General features: G+C 50.1%; 1 protein-coding gene and 1 long non-coding RNA gene across 2 annotated transcripts in view; one reads left to right on the top strand and one right to left on the bottom strand.

Moving 5' to 3' along the window:
• Positions 1-8,389: 8,389 nt before the first annotated feature.
• GPC4 (glypican 4) overlaps positions 8,390-24,697 on the top strand; it is a 64,413-nt gene continuing 48,105 nt past the window's right edge. Inside the window, exon 1 of the mRNA XM_015860354.2 lies at positions 8,390-8,754. Coding sequence (XP_015715840.1) covers positions 8,586-8,754 — 169 coding nt within the window. The 5' untranslated portion in view covers positions 8,390-8,585. The remainder of the gene's footprint in view (positions 8,755-24,697) is intronic.
• On the bottom strand, positions 15,253-19,105 carry LOC146760944 (uncharacterized). Its single transcript, XR_014945122.1, has 2 exons — positions 19,018-19,105; positions 15,253-18,128 (listed from the first exon to the last, which is right to left on the bottom strand). It is a non-coding gene; the product is annotated as an uncharacterized LOC146760944 (long non-coding RNA).

Raw genomic sequence — 24,697 nt, 5'->3', positions numbered from 1 at the left:
AGCAAATGGGAAAATAAACACGGGGCAGATAGCGAAGCAAGAGGCTGATTAATTACCAACGTGAAGGAGAGCCATGTTTGTGCACGTTCTGCTGAGGAGCACACTGAAGTGCTTGGCCTTCCCCGTGGTGTGAAATGGGGCCGTTGTGGGGCGCAGGCGTCTCGTGGCACTTGAGGATGTGCCAGGCGATGTGCTGTCCCTGTTGGTTATGGTTAATGCTGGAGGACGGCTCTTGAAGCTGGATCTCAGCAGCTGACAGTGTTTTCTGAGAACTTGTCATCTGGATTTCTTCTAGCAAGATTCCTGGTATTGGGTGGAATCGTTCCCGTTTGACGGGAAAACAATGTTTTCTGGGGAAAAAAAGGAGATGTAGTAAAGGGAAGATGGTGGTAAAATGACTCATGACATCCATCTGAGACCTGCAGCACCAACCAGGACGTGCCCTGGGGTGCCCTGTCAGAGCAGAAGATGCTGTTCCCGGTGCAGCAAAGTGCAGTTCTGGCTGCACACTGTGGGCAGCCCTGGTGTAGTGCTGGGCCCATCCCTCAGTGTGTGCTACCAGCGGGTGCTGCAAGCATGGGAGACACTGTGCAATACTGGAATGCTACTGGGCCAAGCAGCAAGGGTGCTGATTGGCATGGGTAAGTGCAGGGGCGTCAGGGCATGTAGGAGGACGCTGATCTGTGATTGTGCCCAGCAGCACCTGCCTTAATTGCTGCCTCTTAGCATGGGACCATCACAGGTGCTGCTGCCCTGTGCTCTTCCCCAGCCCAACCCAAGCTGCAGGGGCAGGAAAACAGAGCCTTTGTGCTGCATCCTGCCCTTCTGGGGGTGATTTCTGTGTTTAGCACATGCCACAAATGGCTTGACCATTCCACCCTCAGAACAGCCCTAGGAGTCATTCTTGTGCACACAGTTCCCTATATCCTCTATGGCTGATGGGCCACACTTAGCCTGTACTTGTCTGGTTTCAGGAAGCAGCAATCTGGGCTTGCAGGTGCATAGGAAAACAAAACCCTCTTCTTTTTCCTTAAGCAAAAACGGCTTAGGACCGTTCCTACCAGCACCCGAGGCACTGTCAGGACTCATTGCTGTGGACTATTGTTCTGGGTCCCAAGGGAGCCATTAGAAAGAGGATAAAGAGTATTTGCAATTGTAAGAGAAACAAGATGAGAATTAGTCCATGAATCACTCACTAAAGTCAAACATATGGAGGAAAAAGAGGATTTATTTACATCTTTCTCTCACCCTCCAAGCGCATGGGACGGTCACAAAGCACCAAGCAATGGGGATGCGCCACAATGGCACTGGGTCTCAGCTCCATCCCAGCACTGGGGAAAAACTGTGTTTGCGCCATTGGGATTTTCCTTCAGAGCTGTGGTGCTGGGGCAGAATGTCCAGACAGGGAAATGAGCCATAGCTGTGCGCAACAGCTTGGATGCAAATGTTGAGCAGTAGTCTATCTGCTGGGGAAGGAACAAATATAGACTTGGGTCTTGCACCTTTTAAACACTGCATGTCTGCGGACTGTGAATGTGGCTATGGGATTTGCATGCTGCTTTATTTAGTACTACATACGCTGCCTCGTGTTTACAGAAACCGCCCCTCAGACACCAAATGTGCAACCACAAAGAAAAAAAGTAAGTTAGAAAAAGGCACAGAAATAGAGGCAAGCTCTTGTCGCCAGCTCCCCCACTCCATGTCTGCGGTGGTGTTCGGGGGAAGCCAGCATCCGACCTCCTGCTTCCCCTCGTGCTGAAGGTTTTCTTCCCCACTGATTATTTGTCTTTCCCGGGGAACAAAGGGAGAAGGCTGCAGAGGTGGAGGATGGCCCCGTTTTGCTGTGGGGCACTTAGAGGGTGCGGGTGCAATGTGTGTGGGGGGGGAGGGGTAGCAGCTGCCGGGTGTCACCTCCAGAGGGAATGTCACAGAGTCATCTCTAGGGAGGAGGATTGCTTGTATATGCTGCCATAACAGTGATAACTGTAATGATAATACCGCAATTACAAAAACTGCTCTGCAGCTCAGCCTGCTCCCTCGGACCTCCGTGCCGCTTGCCTGAAGCATTTCATAGCGCTTCGTGAGCGATCGCTTGAGGCCGGATACACATCGCTGGGCGAGGATGAGGAGACGAAGCGGTCCCTGATGGGTGCCAGACTCGGGCAGCTCCGAGGTGGAGCAGCGCAGTAATCCCATCTCCCAGCCCAAACTCCTCGCGTCCCTCTGTCCGCTGTCTGAGATAAGTGGATTCCCCCCAACGCCGCTCAGACAGCTCTTACCACCTCTTTTACACCACATCACGTGGCGCCTGGCTGCAAGCTCTGCTGTTTGCTCTTGATCTTATTGCTGTCAGTGTGTGATTGGTGTGCGGATGTTTGCCAGGGCTGCTGTCAGACCGGGACCTGGGCTGTTCTGGCGGAGGGGTTGCTGTTCCCCTTTAGCCATTCTTATTGCTGCCAAACCCAAGAGGGACCCGGCTGTGCAGGTAATGAAATCAGTGCAGGAGGAACTGAGTGCATCATTCTGGCACGTTTCAGGGGGGTATCCCCGGGTGCTGCCAGACAGATCAGTGCCACAAGCTCTGCTTGTCCACCTGGCCAAGGGATCTGTGTGGCCAGTTAACCAAAGTGTTAAACAAAAATTAATGTACTCAGTGTACCCTGATGTGATTAGCGCTGAGAGCTCATCCAAGCTCATCCAGCAACATCCACGTTGCTGATGCTCCACCCTCCATCACATCTCAGCACTCGGGAGCTGAGCCCTGGGCACTGCGCAGCGCTGGATTGTTGGCCGTGTAAAACACTCACATTTCTCCACTAGAGAGTAGAGCTTGGAGCAAGGCCAGGTGCTCTTGCTTTTGAAGCCCCAGCGCTGCTGGTGCAGATTGCAGCACCTTTTGCCAGACAGCAGCCCATTGCCTCAGCAACGTGAGGGAGAACTGGGAGGATGGTGAAGCACTCTGGGTGTGCTGCAGCTTTTCCATCTCTGCACCTCCTGCTTTCCCCTTCAGCAAACTCGTTTTGGGATGGGGCCCTTTGCCCATCCAGCTGCACGATGCTGTGCTTCAGATGTGGCTGCAGCGACTCAGGAGCACTGTGAGCCTTTGGGATGAGTGTGGCTTAGGCGCTGTGCAGGAAAACAACCCCAGGAGCCACCGTCATTGGAAATGTCACAGTATCATCAACCCAGCAGTGTGCAACTGGTGAAGGAGGCCCCGAGACAGCCCGGCCCACTTTAGGGACCAAATTAAATGTAAAAGAATTTTTAAATTAAAAAATAATTGATTTGGAGTTCCATCTCTGCCATCTGGTTTCGCATGTTTGGGGTGTGAGCTTTCGGTTTTTCTGCTGCAGCTTTGGGACTTGGGAAAAATAAAAGCCTAATAAGAAAATTCCTCTTTAAAGAGCTAAGACAACAATTCAAGTGCTGGGCATTCATGCTGTGTATTGTGCAACCTGGATGGCAGGAGCTCAGCACACTGCTCACTGTCAGACCTGTCACAGCTCCATCATGCTTTGCTTCCTCAACTTTAGCTGAGATGCTGTGCGTCAAAATGCATTTTTCCATGGATAACTTTGGTTTGGCCGTCAGCACTGAGAAGTGCAGAATGTTTTCCCCTCGTTTAGGAGCCTGGGCTGAATATTCATCCCAGGGTCTCCATAGGAGCAGGCAGTGGGGAGAACAGTGTGCTAACAGGAACAGAGCAAGCTGCTTTGCACCAGGAGCCATCTCTGGATTTGCCATTTTAGACCAGATCAGGGCCAAAGAGGTGCAAAGCAAGGATGCAGCAGCAGGTAGGATGCCGGCCTCATCCCTGTGCCTCCACACTGAGGACAACCAGGCAGCACATTAAAGGAGCAGCGCTGCTCCCACTGTCCCCATCCCATATGGGGCACGCTGCTGGCCCTGCGGCCACCCACACCGCCACACACATCCATCACTCAACCCCGCTGAACCTCACCACTGGCCACTGCCCTGACCCCACCATCTCCCTCTCTTTCCCTGTGGATTCAAGTGCAAATGCCTCAGTGCTTCGTGCTGGACAGCCCCTGGAACCACTGCCGACATCCCGTGTCCCTCCAACTGTGTGACTGCACTCCTGGGTGATTTACAGCAGGAAACTTCGGCTGCGGGGTAACAAATGGCCGAGTGGTTTCCCTTTTTTTCTTTCTTTCTTTCCCCCCTTTCTTCCTCCTACTGCAATAAAATGACTCTCATTTTTTCCCCCTTTCTCCCCGATCTATGCCCAAACCGCAATATTGGTTAAAAATATCATCTGCAAAAAGAAAAGGCAAATAAATGAGCACATCAAAGCCGGCTGCCTGGGGCCGTTCTGCTGGGAGCAGCACCAGAGCCGGGCGCTGGGCCCATTATCTTGCTGATATCTAATGCCACCACTTCAGAGGGTGAGAATGGAGCTTTTTTTTGTACCCGCTGAGCGCACCGGGAGCACAAAGGACGCCATCCACTGCAGCTCCCAAGACATGTTGACATGTTGCTCTCAGATTTCATTCCTGAAAATCTGGAACTTTATGCTGAACAAATAACACGATCTTTTCCCTTCATCTGGAAAGGATAAAAACAATTGCTGGCACTCGGAGCAGATCTCGCTGCTTTTTCTCCCTCTGCTCTCCTCACAAACTCTCCGGTTTTGCTGCCCGCAAGTTCCAGCTTGCACATTTCCATCTGAAAACGTTAAACTGTGGGGGCTGAGGGGTGAGAGTGGAGGGGAATGGGAATATTAAAAGGAAAAATAGCCCTCTAGGAGAAATAAAGTCCCTGGACGAGGTGCTGGGTGCTGCAGTGAGGGTCTGCAGAGCTCTCCCTGACTGCGTCACTCATATTCGCAAGCCACAAGGAACCAAATTCCACCTCTCTGCTCCAGCTCCAGCTCCAGCCCTGGATGGGTGCTGCTTGTCCCATTGGGAGGCCTGTGGAGGTGCCCAGTGCCAGCAGGACTGGGATGACTTTGCAGACCACAGCAGAACACTGGGTTCCCCCTTATTCTGATTGCACTGTATGGGTTTAATAGCTGGCATGGGCAAGCTCAAGTAATTCAGGGATATTACACATTTTTAGGCAGCGCTAATTCTAATTTCCATTAGGAAATGCTTTTGTGCTGTAAGATACTGAGCCAGGAGCTGGGACAGGCTGCACTGAGGAGGGATTTGGGAAGCAGAAAGGGATGGTGAAGCTCGAGGTCAGTCTTGCCATGCATTAGGTCCTTCAGTCCTAATCTCTCTGACTCCAGGGTTCTGCAAACCCACCAATGGGGTGCTGTGTTATCTGGCTGCTGGGAGGGCAAAACCCTGTTACTGTCTGAGTGTGTATTTGGATTTACCCATATCCAAGTGTGTCCTGCTTCCCATCTTTAGTCCTTTTCTCCTTGTTGGCTGTTTTCTTAGCCAGCTACCATAGCCCTGTGCTAGGGATGACTGGGCTGCAGGGGACCCTCCTTTGCCACTGTCATGGAGCAGGACAACCCTGTGGTTTGCAACAAGAGGGACACAGCCTGGGGACCCTCGGAGCAGAAGTGGCTGTGGCCAGCCCTGGAGCGACACTGAGTGACGTGAGCTTGCTGGGAATCTGCTGGGGAATATTTTTATCCGCTGGGTGTGAGCGCGCTGCGCGTCAGAGCCATCTGCTGCACAGTCTTTTTGGGGAGAGCTGGGAAGCACAGGCATGGAAATCTGTGCAAATGAGTGCATTCCTGTGCCCTTCAAAGCTCTGTGTCCCAAAGTCTCCTCCACGGGTGTCTGGGGACAGGACAGGGCCGACTCCTTGTGCAGCTGGGGGAGAGATGAGTGCTCACATTCCCTAAAATGGAGATAGTCTTGAGCTCTGTACAGTGAGCCCAATGTCTTGAAAACAGTTTTGGGAATGGGATGCTGAGTGAAGCATGGGAGCAGCCCCATTGCACCACCCAGCCTGCTTCCCATTGCCCTCCTTCCATCTTTCCATCTTGGTTTGGTTGCACTCTTCTAGGAAGATGTACAGCATCCCTGCCACAGAAGGCATTGAGAGGCAAACCCAGAGCAGCCACAGCAGGATGTTTCTGTGTGCTGGATGGGGTGAAGGAGTCCTGGGATAAGCGATAAAAAGAAATGGAGACATCAGCTCGTGCTCCAGCACCAGATCTGCTCACCCTAAAATATCAGGCTGCTGACATTCGAAATGCATATTCATTTGCAACAAGCAGAATCCCCCCCATCCTCGTGGCAGATGCCAGGTGACAGCTTTGTGCTTATTTCCTCCACCCCTGTGCAAGGTTTGTGTCAGTTCCTCCAGAGCAGATTTAAAGTTGTCTGTGCCATGACAGGGATGCACTCAGTGTCCACCATCAGGATGCCTGAGATGCAGGAGAGAGTCCCCAGGAGCTGCAGCTCTGTGTCCACAGCCTCCATCGCAGAGGGCTGTGAGGTGCTTTGAGGGGCTGGGAAAGAAACACTGAGGCTGGTGATGGAGACACAGCTGGGGGAGACCTTGAGGGAGGTGGGAAGGAGATGCAAGTAAGACGTTTCGCCCCAAAGAAAACCCAATCGGCATCTTCATAAAACTAAAATGGAAGCTTTTGCCTCCACTCTTCTCCTGGGAAACAGAGAGAAATGGGAAAGGGGATGAAGTTGGGGAGGTTCATTCTGCCAGAAGTGAAGAAAAACTGCAGAATTAGAAAAAAAACAGTGAAAAATGTCCTTTTTTTATGAGGGAGAGGCCACTTTTTCCATTCCTTTTAAACCAAGTTTTTTTTTTTCATGAAAAATTTCAGGCACTCCCATTGTTTTGCTGCAGCCTTTGATTGAACTATTTGATCGAGCAGTCAACAAAACCCTCCGTGTTTTTCAGGAGGTTTCTTAAATCCTGCCGAGGTATGGGATTATTGGGAACAACAAATGGCAAAGCTGTCTCTAACCCCACAGACTTTCTCACTCTCGTTTTCTCTCTGGCTTTGGAATAAAAAATGCAGTGCTCCCCGCTGAGTTCTCTTTAAAATTCACATTGTCTCTTCAAATAAAGGCTGGGAGGGTGAGGTAGCACTTTGAAAAACAGAACTCAGTCATACATCGCAGGGCCACATCCTGGAGGATTATTCTCTCTCAGGACACTTTATAACTTCATGAGAACTTCAGGCCTGCCTCATCCCACCGACCCCATGCGTGGCGGGGTGACTGTCCCCAAGCTTCTCCACCCGTGTCAGCCTCTCCATGGTGGTGCCCTCTCACTTTCCCTCACTTTTTGGGGTGATTTCCAGTTGCATCGTGGAGCTGCTGGCCTGGCTGCTGAAGGGCTTTGCCTGAAGGACTGTTTGTGTTTCTGTAAGCAGTGGGAACCCTGTGTGTTCCTCCTCCAGCCTACCATGTGCTGCAGGGTGTCTGAAGGCCACAGGTTCCCATGCTGCTCCATGGTACACATGGGGCCACAGTTGATTTGACTTGAGGAGCAGTGGGGGTCCTGGTGGTGGTGTGGGAGAGCTGAGTCCCCTCCACCCCCCATCCCTTATCCTCTGCCAGAGAATCACTGAATCATTAAGGTTGGAAAAGAGCTCTGAGATCCTCCAGTCCAACCCTCAGCCCATCACCACCATGTCCCTCAACACGGCACACACGGCTAATAAGACACAGGCTAATGAGCTGCTTTTAGTCTTAAGTAACACCGCAGCCTGCTGAAATTAGGATGGTGCCTCTCACTCCTGCAGAACCACTCCAGTGATTTTCAGTGAACAGAAGCAGGCAGAGGAGCTGGGCTAAAGCACGAGGTGTGTACACACGGGCTGCCCCCAGCTCTCACCCAGCTGCCCAGCTCCTGTGTTTGCAGGGCTGTGAGCACACGGCTGAGCATCCCGCACATGTAAACTCTGCTCCTGAGGCCTTCCCCCGCCTCACTCTAGGAAATAGGGAAACAGTGTGGAAAAAAAAAAAAAGAAAAATACAAAGGAAAACCAACCAACGAATGTCAGTTTTGACGAGTGCTTCATGAGCACCGTTCAAACCTGTCACAGCGATGTCAAAATTCATCGGCTTAGTGAATGTATCAAACCTGGAGCTGAGCCGCAGCGTTTCCAGCTCCAGCTCAAAACGAAGCAGCCCGCACCGAGGGATTTTCCTCCCCTCGGAGCCAGGTGGGGATCCCGGTAGCACTGCTGGGAGAAGCCGGCTCTGGGCCGGGACCGGGCTCCGGGTAACGTGTCCCGCTCGGGACGGGCGTGCAGCCGCGGGTTGGGCTGCGAGCTCCGCTCCACCTCTCCGGGCGGGTGGATCCCGGCTCCTGAGTTTCCCGGGGGCTGCAGAGGCTTGTCCCAGCCCTGCGCGATCCTGCTTGGCTGCCGCCCTCCCCGCCTCTCTCCTCCCCCCTTCCCTCCTTCTCTCCCTCCTCCTCCTCCTCCTCCACCACCCCATGTGCTTCCTGCCGGGCCAAGTTTGCAGAGCGCCGCCGCACGCTCGGCCCAGCGGAGCGGAGCCGTAGCGGAGCGGGGTGCACGGCAGCGGGCGCGGCTCCTGCGCGGTGCGGGCTCGGCGGAGGGCCGGCTCCGGCTTCGGGCCGCGCTCCCCCGGCCGCGGCCCCGTCGGCTCCCCCTGCCCGCCCGCACCATGCCGCGGCGGCGCGGCTCCCTGCCGCCCCTCGTCTGCACTTTAGCCGCCCTCAGCCTGCCGCTGCTGCTGGCCGCCGAGCCCCGCGCTAAAAGTTGCTCCGAAGTGCGGAGGCTCTACGCCGCCAAGGGCTTCAGCCAGAGCGAAGCGCCCAGCCACGAGATCAGCGGTGAGTCGGGGGGGCGTCGCGGCTCCTTTGTGCTCGGAGCCCCGCGCTCGGCCGGGCCGTGCTCCGCGGGGCGCGCTGCCTTCCTGCTGCCGGGCTGCGGCTGCGGATCCCGGTGCTGCTCCCCGAGCTCAGCCCCGCCGCGCCGGGCCGGGCCCGCGCCTGTTGCGGGCTCGCTCTGTCCCGCAGGCGGTGTTGTTGCGGCCGCCGTTCCCACTCCGGAGCCGTCCCGGTACCGCCGGGTGAAGTCTCACCGAAATGGTTTCTTTTTCTTTCTTTCCTTTTTATTTATTATTATTTTTTTTTCCTCCTTGTTTCTTCCCCCCCCGCCACTCCCCCCCCCCCCTATCACTCCCCCCCCCCCCACTATCCCGAGGTACTCGCGCATCCCGGGGACAGGAGTGCTCGCAGCCGGCAGCAGTAGGAAATGGTAGCTAATGTGCTCACACCCAAAACATTTTATTCTTTTTGTTTCATCCTTCGTCTCCCTCCCAGGGCTGCTGCTTTTATTTCCCCTTCTGAATGACCTACTGGACCGCATTCTCCGCGGAACAAAGGAAGTGCCTTTTTAGCTGGAATCCTCGGAGACCACCAAGGACTCCGGCTCATGCACTGCAGTTTCGCACTACTTTTAACAATAACAAAAATGCATGACTGAATGGTTCAAAAATGTGGAGTGTTAGAGGCATTCATTTCAGTCTGGGACGCTGTCACAACACAGACAGACCCCGAGTAAATACCTTTAGATGGTGGATATAAGAGTTGGGGGTAATCTTTAGCATTGGTGCGCCCTCCAGTTATGCATACATTATCCTTTTCACTGGTGCTCTGAAATGATTTCAATCGGATGCACTTTTATATTGGCAGACTAATGGTACGCGTTTCTCCCGTGGCTGAGTGAAATTGAGGGCCCTTTTTACTTCTCCAAGAACTATTTTAATGAGAAACGTCTGACCGGTTGCAGTTAAAATACTCCCTCCTCCCTCCCTGCTTTGGGAAGGTCTGTAATAAATGGGTTTATCTTTGATTTGAGGAGCGGGATGTGGGCAGATTTCCTTGTACACCCGCTGTCTGGAAGGTTTGTCCCAGTCCTTATCTCATAGGTTGGTATTTAAGGTGATCTCTGGGGGGTGGCAGGCTGGATCCTGATTGCGGTGCTGGTGGAGCAGCCCCTTTTGCAAGGAGGGGCTCAGAGACGTGCAAGGAGCAAGGTAAGGTAAGGGGCTTTCTGCTGTGCCAAACTGAATGTACTACCTGGGTCATGTCACTGTGCTGGGGATGTGGGAAAACTGCATCTGCAACAGGTCCTGTGCAGTTCTGTGTTCAGTGTCACCATATTCAGTGTTCCAGGCTTGGAGGAAGGCTCTAAATGCAGTGCACTGTGTGCTCCTTGAAAGTGCACCGTGCCTGGAGTGCTGCTGCCCTTGGAGTTAAACCTTGCGTGGGGTGCAACACCTGCTGCAGTTTCATATTCCCCTGCAGACTGGTGGTTTTGGTGTATGTGGTGTTAAAAGGCTCCTGACCCCCCCTGGGCTGCTCCTCAGCCATTGTATGCAAATAGAGAAGTGCTCACAGCTCATCCTGCTGCTTTGGGCTTTGTGAGCATGCAGGGTGTCTCCTGTGACCCTAATGGAGGCTGAGGTCGGACATGGGGACAAAAGGTCTGTGGTACACACCGTGCCTCCAAAAATGAATCATCAGCCAGACCTTTGGTCTGCATTGGTGATTCAGGTGATAGCGATGTGCTCTGAGATGATGTGTGTGAGGGAAGGAGCCTGAGTCTGTTGGGTTCTGTTTCATGTCTGGTTTGTTAGGCTGGGTCCCATCCTGCGGAACTGCTTCAGATCATGGTGCACAGCCAGGCTTCCTCTTGTGTCTCCAAAAAGGTGCAACAAACTGCTTTCTGTAGGGTTTCTCTGCTGTCAGAGCGGGGCTTACCCAGCCTACAGATCTGCTGGCCTTGAGTTGTCAACATGCAGCAGTGTGGGCAGAGACATCTCTGCAGTGAGCTGTGTGACAGCAAGTGGGACGTGTCCTCACCTGGTGGGCACAGGAGTCCTTCCAGGACATGGTGGCATCTCATTTGGGTATTTCACCCTATTGATGTTCTTCCAGAGCAGCAGGTTAGTGCAACGTTGTGCTGGAATGGGCTGGTTCTCATTTATTTATTTTTATCCACACTATTGCTGTTCTGGTTGCATTAAATGGGCATTCTTTGTGCATAATTACCTAGGAGTTTGAGTTAATTCAGATTAGCTTTAGAATATGGTATAACCTGCCATTGACATGTGTTTTAATTATATCTTGCTGATGAACGTGGGCATTTCTGAAAGAAGAGCACAGCTGGTCAGCTCCTTGCTTAATGGAAACATATACGATGTGTTCTTTGTAGCATGGAACGCAGAGAAATTGTTTCCTTTCATTTAAACCTGGTGTTGGAGGTGTAAAGAGAAACAGCCAGGAGAAATCTGCACAGGAGGTTTCCGAAGATGAGGTCTGTAGGAGCTTCTGCCCTGTGATACTTTGTGTCACAGTGATGTACAGTCTTGCTTCTGTTGCACTTAGGGCTGCCCGATGTGGTGGTGTGGAGGGTTGGTTTTGGGAGCTTCCCTTCTGGTGTGGTATAGGAAGCAAGCTTATGTGTGGGGATGGGAGGTGGCATCCCTGGGTATTCCTGTAGGAAGAAAATGTTTCTTTTACTCAGTTAAAAGGAAAATAAAAGCTCTTGCTGATCAATGGAAGGTACCACCTGTTAGCCTGTGGAGGTGTAATGTGCTCCCATCTACTCATTTCCTCCTGTGGAGGTTTTAGGGGAGTTCCTGAGGCAGATTTGGAAAGCACTGGCTTTTAGGTGGCTGCAAGCAGGCAGAGCTCTGCAATCTTAGGAGTGATGCTTTTGTTTTTGTCATTTAACCCAATCTCATAGAATAGGTGTGTCTGGTGGTGGTGCATGGGAGAGGTTCTTGTGGCCAAGGAATCTCTTGCCCCTCAGCTTTGGGCTTTTAGGATCTTGCCGGAATCTGCTGTCCCACTGCTGTAGTTGTCACCTGAATGCTGTCACCAGTGTCACCCAGCTGTGCCCTCCTGGGCAATGGAAACATGCTGTGGGGACGGGGGTGGGAAGAAGGGGCTCTGGGGAAGTAGTTGGCCCCAGTGAGCACTGTGTGCTCCTCACACTGCCTGAAGGTGTGCCTGGCTGTCAGCTGGATCGGGGCTGCTGTGTCCCACCCTGGGGAACAGCGTGGTTCCTTGTGCATTAATAAAATGATTGTCCACGGGCCGGGAGGGAACCATTGGAGAACATCCTTGCGGTGAGCTCGGAAAAGCAAACGAGCAAAACTCTGGAAGTATTTTTAGCTGCTTCTAATGTCATCGAGCAACTGGGAGCAGCGGGGGGCAGCTGGCAGCGTGCGAGCACCCGCTTGGGAGCAGAGAGACTGCTGGGAGATGGGGCAGGGAGAGCCGGGGCTGCACTGTGCTCCATCAGCCTGCAGAGCTGTTCCACTACAGCGGTGCATTGTGTCCTCGTGTGCAGTGTGTGCAGTGTGGTTACCGGCAACTGAGCGCAGCGGTCCGGGCTGAGTGGGAGTATCGTTTTCCTTGGCAGACACTTCATAGAAAGTTCTGTTTTTTCTGCCAGAATAAGCAGTCGTTACATTCCGTCCGATTCATAGGCTAATTATTATCTATTGTTAAAATCGCCTTAATTATCAGATGTTTCCTTAGACGTGTAGCTGTTTATTAAAAGGCTGAATGGGAGTGTGTACACTGTGCAGCTCAGGCCTCCTGCACAATGTTTTTAGGACTGTTTTGTAATTTCAGGGAGATTTTCTGTGGCTTTCATATGTCAACAGGCTTTTTATTCTCCCCGAGACTGAAGCAGAGCGAGGCGCCGGGCAGAGCTGTCATGCTGTGGGATGCTGTGTGATGCTGTGTCTCCCTGCACTGTGTGTTCATCCCTTCTGGGCAAGGGGCAGGGAATGCTGAGCCTGAATTTGGGCTGTGAAACATGGGCATGAGGTGACTCTGGTGGGAGAAGGTCTCAGATGAGGGTTTCTTTTTTCTTGGAGGTGTAGGTAGGCAATGATGGAGGCTGGAAGGTTCCCAGCAGGGTACTGGTGTCTGTAATGGTGGGGTGGGTTGGCAGCTGCTGTCTTGGCTGTGTGCAATGGGTTTGTCTTTGGGGTGCAGCTGGGGCTGTATGCCAATGGAGAAGGTTCAGGCAGCACCGTGATGGAGAATCATGGTAGAATCATTAAGATTGGAAAAGACCACTAAGATCTCCCAGTCCAGCCCCCACCCACCCCACTGTGCCCATCCCCACATCCCTCAGTGCCACAACCCCATGATTCTGGAACACCATGCATGATGACTCCAGCACTCCCTGCTCTGTCTGCTGCAGAATCTTTCACCTCCTTCCAAAAAAGAGCGATCCTGGGGACTCATTCCCTGCTTTTGTTCTGCTTGCCTTTTTTTTACCCTTTCTCTCTCTCTCTCTCTTTTTTTCCCCTTTCCTTTCCAAGGAAGTCCTTGTTAACCAAAAAGCTCTGTGCCCCCCCTCCAGCTCCCGGGGGCGGGGGGCTGCCAGCACTGGTCTCCGGGGCAATAACCTCCTCGCATTCCTCGCATTCCTTCTGCTTTCTCTTTCTTCTGAGATTATGAAGATAACTTCCTTCTCCCATTGCTAAGCAATGTGAGGGCTCAGGAAAACTCTTGAATTCTCGCCCCTGCTCCCTGAATTACCTTGTGAGTTCCATGAGCTCCCCTGTAGCAAACTCTTCCAGTCAGTTTGCTGGGATTTGTGCATCTCTGGGAGGAAGCTGCTGCCTCCTTTTATTGCTATTTCTAATCACCAAGCATTTTAATTAAAAAGGAATGACTTTGTTATGGCCTGTCTCACCTGCTTCCTAGTTTAAAGACTTCCCTTAGTGTTTCACGGATTACTTTCCCTTTCTAGTAGAGGTTTTTGGGATGTCCACCCTTCTCACAACTGCCTGGACCAAAGGATTTTGAGGGAGCATTTCTCTTAATGTTTCCAATTGAAGAGTTGAGAATTGTCTGGATTTTAAGCAAATTCAGATGGGAGCAAACAATGATGAAATGTTTAAAATATGTTTCAACATTTTTGTGGGAATAGGAACAGCTCTTTTACGGGCCAGCTTTCAGGAGGTGAAAATATGTGGCCCATACACATTGTCGGCATTGTTGCTGCTTTTCTTCCTTTTTTTTTTTTTTTTTTTTAAATTTATTTATTTATTTTTGTGAATACTCATAGGAAATTGGCTTTGGTAATTGAGTTTCTACAGAACCACAACATCCAATGGCTGTTCCTTCCCTGGGGTCACAGTTAGGTTAGTTTAAGTACTGCGCAGGAGGTTTAACCTCTTGTGGTTTGTAGTGCTATTCTAGAAATTGCTGGTGATTTGGGGGTGTGTGAGAGCAACAGCTTCACAGGAAAACCCCAAATGTCAGGGTGTCTGGATTTCAGAGAGCTCTGTGAGTGCCAGGCACCTTGTGGTGCCTTTGGAAGAGGCAGCCCAAGTCTTTATGGCCCATTGACTCTCCCTTAGAAAGAAGCTGGAATAACTGTCCATGTATTGTTTACCTGCATTGACTTATAACATCCTCCTGCTTCAAAACACCTTTGTTTTGGGTCCTGCAGATGCCAAGCTCACTGGGTCGCATCGCTCTGCAAGGCCTGCATCCCCAAAAACTTTGGGATTTGGGGTATTTTTCTGGCATAAAAGAGCCAGCTTTAAGAAATTATGCATGAGGGCTGGAGCTTGGTAGCACTGACTGTTAGGTATAAAAATCCCTGTGCTGCAGGCTGTGATGACAGGCAATGATAAATCACTCTTGGCTGGTGCTACAGGTTTCAATAATGGTGTTTTCGAAAGATTACATGGGTTTTAATATAAACTTCTTGCTTCTCTGTACTGTTCGTTTTGTTTCCCTTTCTGAAGAGCAGAGCCTGTTTGGATTCAATGTAAGGATGGAGCCAGGATTTTGCTGGTTGGAAATGTTGCTTTTTACTGTTCCTACAAACACGAGGATCTTGTTGGAGTGCCTTTTAGCCAGCTGGCTACAGGGAGCTGCTTCACAAGGTGCCTTTTTGTTTGTTTCTCAGCTTGGAAGGTAACTTTGTCCCATGGAAGATGAAAGCTTCGCCCAGTGGGTGCTGTTACAAAGCAATTTCTCTGAGCTAGGGAAAGACTTTGTGTGATAGCAGCGAGGGGGGAAACAACTTCGTGCACATACACTGGGTTTCCTCGGCCCATTCCCATGAGAGGACAGGGCATCAATATGATCAAAGGCACCAGAACAATTAGAAACCTGCTGAAAGTGAGTTCCCTTGCCAGGTGTGTGTGGGTACCTGGCTTTGCCTTTACTCTGAGTTGTGTAAGGTGGGGTTAGTTTGTTTATTTAGTTTTGTTCCCAGTGAGGTTGCAGGAGGATAAGGGACTGTTTCTGTAGCTGGGGTCTGCCCTTTGCTGGGGCGTAGGAACAGCAGTGTGTGTCTGTGGGCTGCTGCTGATGGGTCCTAGTGGTGCCAGGCAAGGTATTCTCCTGCAGTGTGGTACCTGCTGTGGTGGCAACAGGCCTGGGGCAGAACGAGGTGACTCTGGTCCCACGGCAGGACATAAACCCTGTATGAAGATAAGGGTATAGCGATGCCACTACTCGTGTTTGGGCTGAAGGAAAGCAAACAAGCTGGGTTTAGCTCAGTGCAGACATTGAGCTGTGGGTGCCATGGGACCATGTGCTTTTCTTCTTACTGGGGGGAAGAAATTGCTTTGGTAGTGTCTGCTCATGATTCAGTGCTGTTTACGTAATAATTGAGGTTGGCTTTCATTAGCTCTCATAATAAGAGAGCTTTCCTTTAGCACAGTTACTTGTCAGTTTGGTTTCACAACATCCCACTGTAGCACAGAGGTGCTGTGGGGACCATCAGACTGGGCTGTGTCCTCTCTGCAGGCACAGTGACACAGTCACAGCTCCTTACTGCAGCTTCTTGAAAGAGCCAGGTAATGGTTTGGGTCATTTGGGCTTCCTTACAGAGTGGGGTTTCAGTCCAGCTTGGGTGATTTCTCAGTGCACTGTTTGTATTTGCACTAAGAACTGTTGGTTTTAGCTAGCGGTGAGGGTGGAAACCCATCAACCTGCTTCCACCAGCAGAAAAACCCAGGGTCTGTTGTGCATTGGAAACACCAATCTGCACCACTGGGGTTGTTTGACTGTGTGATGCATCCCTGCCCATGCCAAGGAGTGGGGCTGGAACAGAACGATCTTTAAGGTCCCTTCCAACCTAAGCCATGCAGTGATTCTGGATTAGCTGCTGATGCCTCACCTTGGTGCAGCCATGTTTGCTTTTCATGTGTAAGTGAAGGAAGGGTGGTGTTGGTGCACAGCCAGCAGCAGCTGCTGCTACCTGAGCAGCAGTGCTGGAAACTGCTGGGGGATGCAGCCCAGCCCAGAGCTCTGTAAATAAATAATGCTGCTTGGCAGAGCACACAATAGCCCAAGTGCTGCCTTTTGACGAGGTTTGGGTCTGGGTGTTTTTTAACATAACAGCGGGTGTGTTGTGAGAGAGGTGGCACCGCTCTCAGCCGTGTGGCTTCGGGTGATTAATGTGGGTTAATTGGAGAGTGGTGGCTTGGCGGGCAGAGGAGATGTGGCTGGTTGGAACAGCAAATGGATGGGGCTCGGGGCTGTTCTGCCCCATTGAACCCACCCTGCTGAAGGGATGCAGAGAGCAGAACTTCGCATAACTCAGCTCTCTGCTCTATTAAAGGCTCCTTTTATAAAGGGTTGCCAGAACAGCAGCCTTTTCAGCAGCAGAAACCTCCCTTACCGGGAAGGCTCCGAGCAGAAACTGGCACTCCTGGCTTCAGGGCTGGTGCTTTCCAGCAATCCTAAAGCTGGAGAGAGCTCAGTGAGCTTACCAGGAATAGTTGTGGTGAGGAAGGGTTAATTTCTAGGTATCAAAATATGCACAAAAGGTTAAACGGGACTTCCTCCTTGTCAGTGAATTACGGCTTTAAAATATTTGCATTCTTTCCTGAAAGATTTAGGAATAATTATATAGCACTCAGGGGCAGGGCATTGCCAGATAAACTTAACAACTCTATAATTTGTACTCGAGGCAGGGTTTCCTGTAAATGATAGCTTTGTTTAATTTTACAATACTGCTTCCAAATGTTTGTAGGTTATGAATTGCCAACCAAACTGGACCAGTGAATCTGGAAGGGTGTTTGTTTGTTACTGGAGATGACCAAAGCTGCTGAATTAGGCAAAAACTTGGCATCTCCTTTAAAGCGTGGAGTTATCCTTTCCCATGCAGGGATGCTGAGGTGGGCAGGTGAGAGCATGGGGTGTGCAGTATTCCTGCTGCATGCAACAAGGCCCTGCACTGCTCTGGGTCCTTTTCAGCTCGGCATTTCTTCCTCTGGGGTCGGGAAAGGAACGCTGCAGTTTCAGGACACATACTTTATTTCCATTACTCAAAGCTGGAGTCATGCGTGTTTACAGCCAGAGACACTTCAGCAGCTCTGGGGATAACAAGATAGCTGACAGATTGGAATGCGGATTTATCAGGGGTTAAAACTGGCAAAATTCCTTATTTCTGATTCTTCTAAAATAGAGCCTCCGTGCTCCTGCTGCACGAGGCCATCATGAGCTTTAACCCTTCATGTTTCCCCAGTAATATGCACTGAGCTGCATCCATCCCTGTTTTCTGTGACTGCGTTGCTTGATCTTAGATTGTGGGTGTTTATTTTTAAACAGTGAATCTCTTCCAGAAATGTTTGCAATAGGTTTTTATTTTCAAGTGCAGGCCTTTTGCACCGCACGAGTGGCTGAATGACCACAGAATGTAAATTTTACTGTGTATCACCTTTGGACCGGCAGTTTGAAGGGCTACAGGGCAGTTAACACAGCAGGATTATGCCATGAAATCTGCTTCCTTCAGGTTGGATTCATCTCCATTTCTTTTGGAGCAAATCGCGTTATTGGCTTTGGTTGCACTTTGCTTTGGAGTTACTTTTTCCATGCCTTTGCTAGGATCTGTAAGTTGCTGTGACGAACAGGTCATCTTCAGCGCTCTGGCTTCTTAGTGATACATCTGTTTTAATATTCTGAGACACCAAGCAATGTCTTCTAGGGAAGCAAGTTAAGAACATCCACAAGTCGAATAGAGCAGAATCCCTCATTTTATGGGATGACGGTGCAGAAGAGAAGTCAGGCTGTTCAGCAGGAGAATTCCAAGTTAAAACTGAACCTGGGAGCATTCCTGAAGCACTGAGAGCAGCTGCCGGTGCAGCGGCCCTGTCTGCAGGGCGGCTGTGTTTGGAGCTGGTGGTTGCTGCTGCGGTTGTGCCCTAGGGGAGAACGAATTGAATTTCACTTTTTATTTCAAAAGGAAAGGATTGCTCAAGGATTGCAAAACACTTTGTTTTGGAAAAATGGCTTTGTTTGGAAATTGCACGGGAGCAGGAGAGGGGCTGCCTCTGGGTGCTTCTTGGCCTTTTGATTGCAGTTCATTCATGGGACTGGTCTGTCCCCACAAGGACACTGTGATGCATGGGACCCCATGTCTCAGCCCTGCCATAATTGCTTTGTGTCAGCATTGGGCCACTAAATGCCTCCCCGCTGCAGGACTACTTGTCCTTCTTCCATTTTTTTCTTAGCTACAAACATTTATAGAATGCTGTTGCCTCAGGTGGTGCCTGGGTAACAAAGCAGCCCTGGGGTGAGAGGATGGAGACCTCTACCTGCTTGGAAAGGACCAAAATAGCTGGGACACATCCAACTCTCATTGGCACTGTTGACTGTCCCAGGATGGGTTAAGGGTGGTGCTGGCTTTATGTCCCTTTCCTGCACCAGCTCTTTGATATGCAGGAATGGGTATTTTCATAGGATCATGAAGACTGGATAAGATCCCAAGTTCAGCCCGAACCCACAGTTGTGTCCCTCAGTGCCACATCTCCATGGTTCTAGAACACCTTCAGGGATGGTGACCCCGCTACCTCTCTGGGCAGCTCATGTCAATGCGTTATCACTCTTTCAGAGGAGAAATTTTTCCTAGTATCCAACCTATCTCGCTGTTGCTGAATCTCTTCGTGCTCCCCTGTGCTATTTGCCTTTCTGTGAGCGGACTTTGTGCTGCCTGGGACAGGGATGGCGAAGGTCCTGTTTACAGTTCCCCCAGCTAACCAGGCTGATTAGGGACATACTTCAAAAACAAAATCAAACATTTTTGTTACCTACCAGTAATGCCCCAGAGGAGCATTAAGATGAGATGCTGGCAGCTGGGCTGGTTGTTTTCCTACCCCACTGGCTGAGAGTCCACTTTGCTGCTGATGCCATGGTTGTAACGTGAGGTGAGGCGGCCAAAATATGAGTTTGGTGATGGGAAGTGTATGTGACACCTGCACTCAGTGCTGAGCTCTCCCAGCCTTGCTCTTTACAGGATTCCGACAGAACCTGTGGTAGTTTGGTGGTTACAGGCAGGAGACCTTCCTGGGCAAGGTGTATTATTGATAGGATGAAAGGTAATGTCCTCAAGTTGCCCCAGGGAAGGTTTAGGTTGGATATTAGGAAAAATTCCTTCTCTGAAAGAGTGCTGAGGCGTTGGCATAGGGCTGCCCAGGGATGTTGTAGTCCTCCTCCCTGGAGGTGTTCTAGAATCATGGAGACGAGGCACTGAGGGACATGGCTGTGGGCATGGTGGGGTGGGTTGAGGTTGAACTAGATGGTCTTGGGGTCAACCTTAATAATTCTGTGATGGGGAAACCAGAAAGGTGGGATTGTCTTAAGAATTTGAAGTGGCCTCCTGTGCTCTACAGCCCTCCTTGTGGGCAGTTGTCTTCTGCACCCTCCATCTGGGACCCCTTTGTCCTTCCTGAGAGAATTTTACTTGGACAGAGCTGGTGGCAAAGAAGCTGGCTTACAAATTGTTGAAAGGATTTGAGAGCTATCTATGCTAATTGAGGAGGAGTGCTGGTGTGAACCCGCAGGCAGATAACACAGTGTTCACAGCTGCATGGGATGGCAGATAGGGCTCTGTGGGGGAGGGAAGGGGGAATTTTTAATTCTGATATATCCTTATCTTAATCCTGTCTCCCACTTCCCCCTTCTCTCCTTTTGCTGGGTGGGTTAAACCTCTCAAGCTTACCTTTGCACGAATATGGATGGCTGCCTGGTTCCAGGCTGGGGGAATACATGAGGGGTCTGTTCCACCAGCAGGATGGTTTTGGACATAGGTCACATTATGTGGGCTGAACACAGTGCACTGCTTGTGTGAGCTGGGCGCCTTGGACAAGAGATACCCAGGCAGTTAGAAAAGGAACGCTTGGTGAGAGCAGCAGCCAAGGGCTTAAAAGCACATTTTTCAGGTAAAAAACTTATTTACAAACTCTGCTGTGGTCTTAGCTCTGATGTGATTTATTTAAGGAGAGATGAAGCTGAGATGTGAGAGACGTGGGCATAGCTTTGAATTGTCTCCAGTGCTGGGGGCTGTGCTCTGGTCCCAGCACTCTTCCTTCAAAACCATCACTATGGACTGCCTGTGATGGCACAGGGCTGCAGGGATGGCTTCATCCCATGGTGGCCCAATTTCAGGACATTTCAAAGATCACGTTGTGTTTTTGGTGCGGGACTTCCTCAGTCTCCAGTTGCACTGCTTTATTTGCCTTTCTGCCTGTAACATTTGGGCTCAGCCATGTGTGGTTTGAAGGTTTGTCATATTTACACTAGCAGTTCAGCTGAAAAGCAGCTTTTCTTCCTGGGAAAAGCCAGGAACCACTAATGTGCAATCTTTGTGTATAAAGTTGCCTTTCTCTGCTTATAAACAGTGGCCCAAGGATGGATGTGCAGTTGGACCTGTTTAGATTTAAATCTGACCCACCTCCTTGTTTTTTGTGCTGACTTTCCCTTTGAGGAAGATATTCTTTCCTGCCTTTTGCCACCGCAAAAGGTGTGAGTTTTTAACCTTTAAAGCTGAAGAGCTGGGTCTAATTGCAGTGTCCTGCTGTAAATGGCATTGTATGATTTTCCTTGCAGTGATTTCCCCATAATACACCAGTTGCTCAGGAACCTCCCTTGTAGCCTTCCTGCTGGTTGTCCAGCTGACTGGGTTGGATGGGGGCTGTGTTGTGGCACACCTTAAGGTGTAGTGGAGATGGTGAGTGCTATGGTTGGTCTGGCTGTCTTCCATTCTGTAGAGGAAACGGGGTGTTTATGGCCATCTCTGGTCTGCTGAGGTTGTTGGTGAGTGGAGTAAGGCTGTTAAGTCTTTGTGTCACTGAGTTAAGTTGAGGTGAGTTTTTGTTTTATTTGAGCTGCTGGCAGTGTGAAGAAATAGAATATCCTTGGACAAACATACTCCCCTTTTAAGCTGGCTTGGATGTTCCTTGTCCTGTTCTTGATGTGTCTCCTGCCAAAACAACGCAGCTTTCTCAAGCAGGATCCTGGGTTATAAGTATCTGATAGATGCAGAGTGCCCCTTGCATGTAATTATAGCTTCTACTAAGAGTGTCATCGGGAGGGGGTGAACTGCTCTGCATCCTTAGCATGTGGAGCATCCCGGCTGAAACACTTGGTCCAAAACCTGGACAAGCTGTAGGTCTGGTGTGCCACAGAGAGAGCTGTTAGCTGGTGTTTGGGCTGAGAAGCTTGTTCTGTGCTGAGATGAACTGGAGAAATAGCTGGGGAATGGCAGACGTGGAGCAAAGTGAGTGCTTTACCTTCCCCTGGCTGGGAAAATGTCTCATGGAAACCATTCAGCTTGTAACTGAAGTTTCATTTATGTCTGCCAGGACCTGCTCTTGGACTGAATGTTGTTTTCTAAGCAAATGGGGCTTTTTGGTCCTTGAAGCTGGGAAGACTGATTGCTGTACCGCCTTGCAGCCCTGGCAAACAGATAGCCATGAGCTGGTGAAGGCAGCTGTGTCTCAGGTGGATAGCAGCACACCAGAGCTCCCTAAGCTCCCTTGCTTTGCAGGCACTGCTGCCTATGTGTGTGCTTCCACAGAGTTCTCTGGTCTCCCCTGTCCTTCAGACCACAAACTGAATGTTAAATGCTTCTTAAGAGCCAAGCCATCTTGGAAAAAAGTATGGATGCAAAACACATCTGAAAAAGTCAGCATTTTATATATCTTTTTCCATTGTCTCTTAACTTGCTGTGCATTCTCAAGTTATCTGCACTGTTACTGTGCTTGGCAAGCCCTGTAGGCAGGGGAAGTGCTTATTCATATGGGTTTTAGATAGATAAATATAGTTGTGAAGTAGCATTGACACACGGAAATGTTCGAGGATGCCTAGAGAAGAATCAGCTGTTTTGTGATAGCTCTGTGTCAGTTCCTTACTCGGAATGTCTGCACAACCCAGTTGTAACAGAGAGCAAAGGATACAGAAAGGGATGTGCATTTCTTTGGCTTAAAAGGAATGAAAAAGAAACGTCCACAAACCCAAGTACATACACGCACACTCACACTCAGCAAAAGTTTTGCACACATCAGAAACAAAGGCACCAACATGTGCTTGTCAGAGCTAATAAAGTGTGCTTAGATCTTAATTTTTCTGCTTGATTTCACAAAGTAATTGAAACTTCCTTTTTGCTGCAAGGTCTTTCTTCCCCCCCCCCCCCCCCCCCCCAACTCCCTTTAAGTAAGTATTCTTAAAAGAAAGTCTTTTGGTCAGTGAGTTTATGGAATTTTGCTGGGAAGGCAGACGCAGTTTGAGCTCGTTGAATAAGTGATCAGTCAAAGCGCATGGGAGGAATCACTGGTGTCTGCAAGTCATCCCTCCAAGTTGAAAAACACCTAGAGTGAATAAACCTTGAACCAGAGGTTTTCTAGGAGCCTTCGAGCATGTAAGTGAAGCTTTTGTAATCACAACGATCTGATAAAACCTTAAAAACCCAGAGTAACCTTAAAGAAAAGAGAAGTTAGAGCTGAAGTGATAAACCCCACATATGGCAAAGTGATCTTTCTGCCTCCTGGTGACCTGCACAAGAGGTGGATAACTCAGCTTGAGGGGTGAGGGTGCTGAAGAGATGCTGTGCTGCGGGCACGTGGCCATCCCGTGCCCAAAAAAGCTCATTTAAGAGCAAAGCAGTGAAGTTTGGAGGAGGGACAAAGCCTTTGTCACAGTGAGGGAAGGCTGTGGCTGTGCTTTAGGAGCTGGCTGACTCCTCATCCTCCAGTCTGAGTATGCAGATCACATAAACGTTGTGCGTCACCTCCCAGTAAGCATGGCACGTTGGGTTTTGGAGGTTAGAATAGGGAGGGCCTGCCAAACTGAGAGCAAACAAACAGCAAAGACAAAAAAAAAAAACAAAACAGAAACACAAAACAGCAAACCCAAACCCGCAAATAGAAAACAGACCTTCCAGACTGATTGGCTCAGATTTATTTGAAGTACCACAAGTTAGCATCATCGCCCCTCTGGGGTGTGTCTCAACTCAGGCAATATGTTAAGCATGTGGTATCCAAGGAAATCATTTCACAAGGAACTGTATGGCTTTTTTGTTTGTTTGTTTGTTTTATTTCTAATTTTTGTTGTTCTTGCCTTAAGCTTTGAATGGGAAGGATTAGGGCAGCCTGGGAGGGCTAATTTGCAGTCTTGACATGTAGGTGCTGTTTGTGAAGGAATTGCTCTCTGTGACACTTCAGTTTCAGGGAGGCTTTTCCTTGGGCACGTTGAAGGGCTCTGAGTGTTTGCTGTAACTTCTTAGGCACATTACTGTTAACTTTTTTTCCATGTCCCTGCTGGAAGCAGATTTAAGAATAATGATGCACTTATTGGCTTCAGGAGGAAGCGGAGAGCTGAAGAGAGCTGCTGATAAGGTCTAATTTTACTTTTGGTTCTCAGGGTGTTTGGGCTGGAACGTGCCTCCTACCTGCAGCAATAGCTCAGCAAAGCAGCTGTAATACTGATTTCACAGTATTGGCTGAAACATCAGAAAGCTCCCAGTTGGAGGAATTACAGCTTCAGCCTATTAACAGCTGGCTGTTAATTGGCCGGGTCTGGATACCTGGACCGGGCTTGAAATTTTTAAGCTGAATCCCCTGTATGACATTCGTATTGCAAGCATGCCTCCCAAGGAAAAGCAGAACTTCCTCAGTGTTTTTGCCTCTCCTTTTTGGGATGGAGCATTGGGTCGTGCTGACACCATCTAATGCATTTGTGCTATCAAAGCTGTGGAAGTTCCCTGCCGCTCGGGCAGCCCAGTTCTGATGTTCTCTCCCATCCCAGCGTGTTGTTTATCTTTGACCAGCGGCTTGGATAAACTTCCAAAATAAATTAATGTAGCAGCCCCACTCGGTCTCCTTTGGCGGAGTGACTCAAATGTTATGCATATGAAAGCAGCCAGACTTCAAACGCTTCCCTTGGACAAAGTTTCCATAGTTGTCTCCTAGAGCAGCAAAGGAGAACGTTTCCTTGCAGCAAATCTTATATATATATTTTTAATCCTCCCTGCTTTCTGTTTTCATTTACCTCTGCCCTGAGCTCTCAGCTCACACCTGTCTTTCTGATTCAGAAGCAATCAGTGATGATCACTCGGTCTGCTGGCATTGCAGCCCTTGGGCTCGGGTCGGACCCAGGGGTCAGGCTGCGGGCGGCGGAGGCTGAGCCTCCTGCTCTCAGACAGCACTTGCTTGCACGCAGGAATGCGGTAACAGGATTTAAAGGAAACATACAGAACTAACGAGGATTAAGGCTAATTGTCTGCCCCGTTCTGCGAGGGGTGGCAGGATGTGGCCAAATGGGGAGCAATGCAAGGGGAAAATCCAGTGGTTACGGTCTGTTCGTGGAGGATGTGCGTAGGTTTGGTTGGTTTGCTCTCTGCGTGAAGGAATGGAAAGTAGTGGATTGGAAAAAAATAAAACAAAGGGGTAGTTCTTCCTTCTTGAAGGCTTTGACTGTGGTGGAGCAGGCATTTCTG

The sequence above is a fragment of the Coturnix japonica genome, chromosome 4, assembly GCF_054131305.1.
Source record: "Coturnix japonica strain WE chromosome 4, WE-NBRP24, whole genome shotgun sequence".
NCBI lineage: Eukaryota > Metazoa > Chordata > Aves > Galliformes > Phasianidae > Coturnix > Coturnix japonica.
This window is presented reverse-complemented; position numbering and strand designations above follow the sequence as displayed.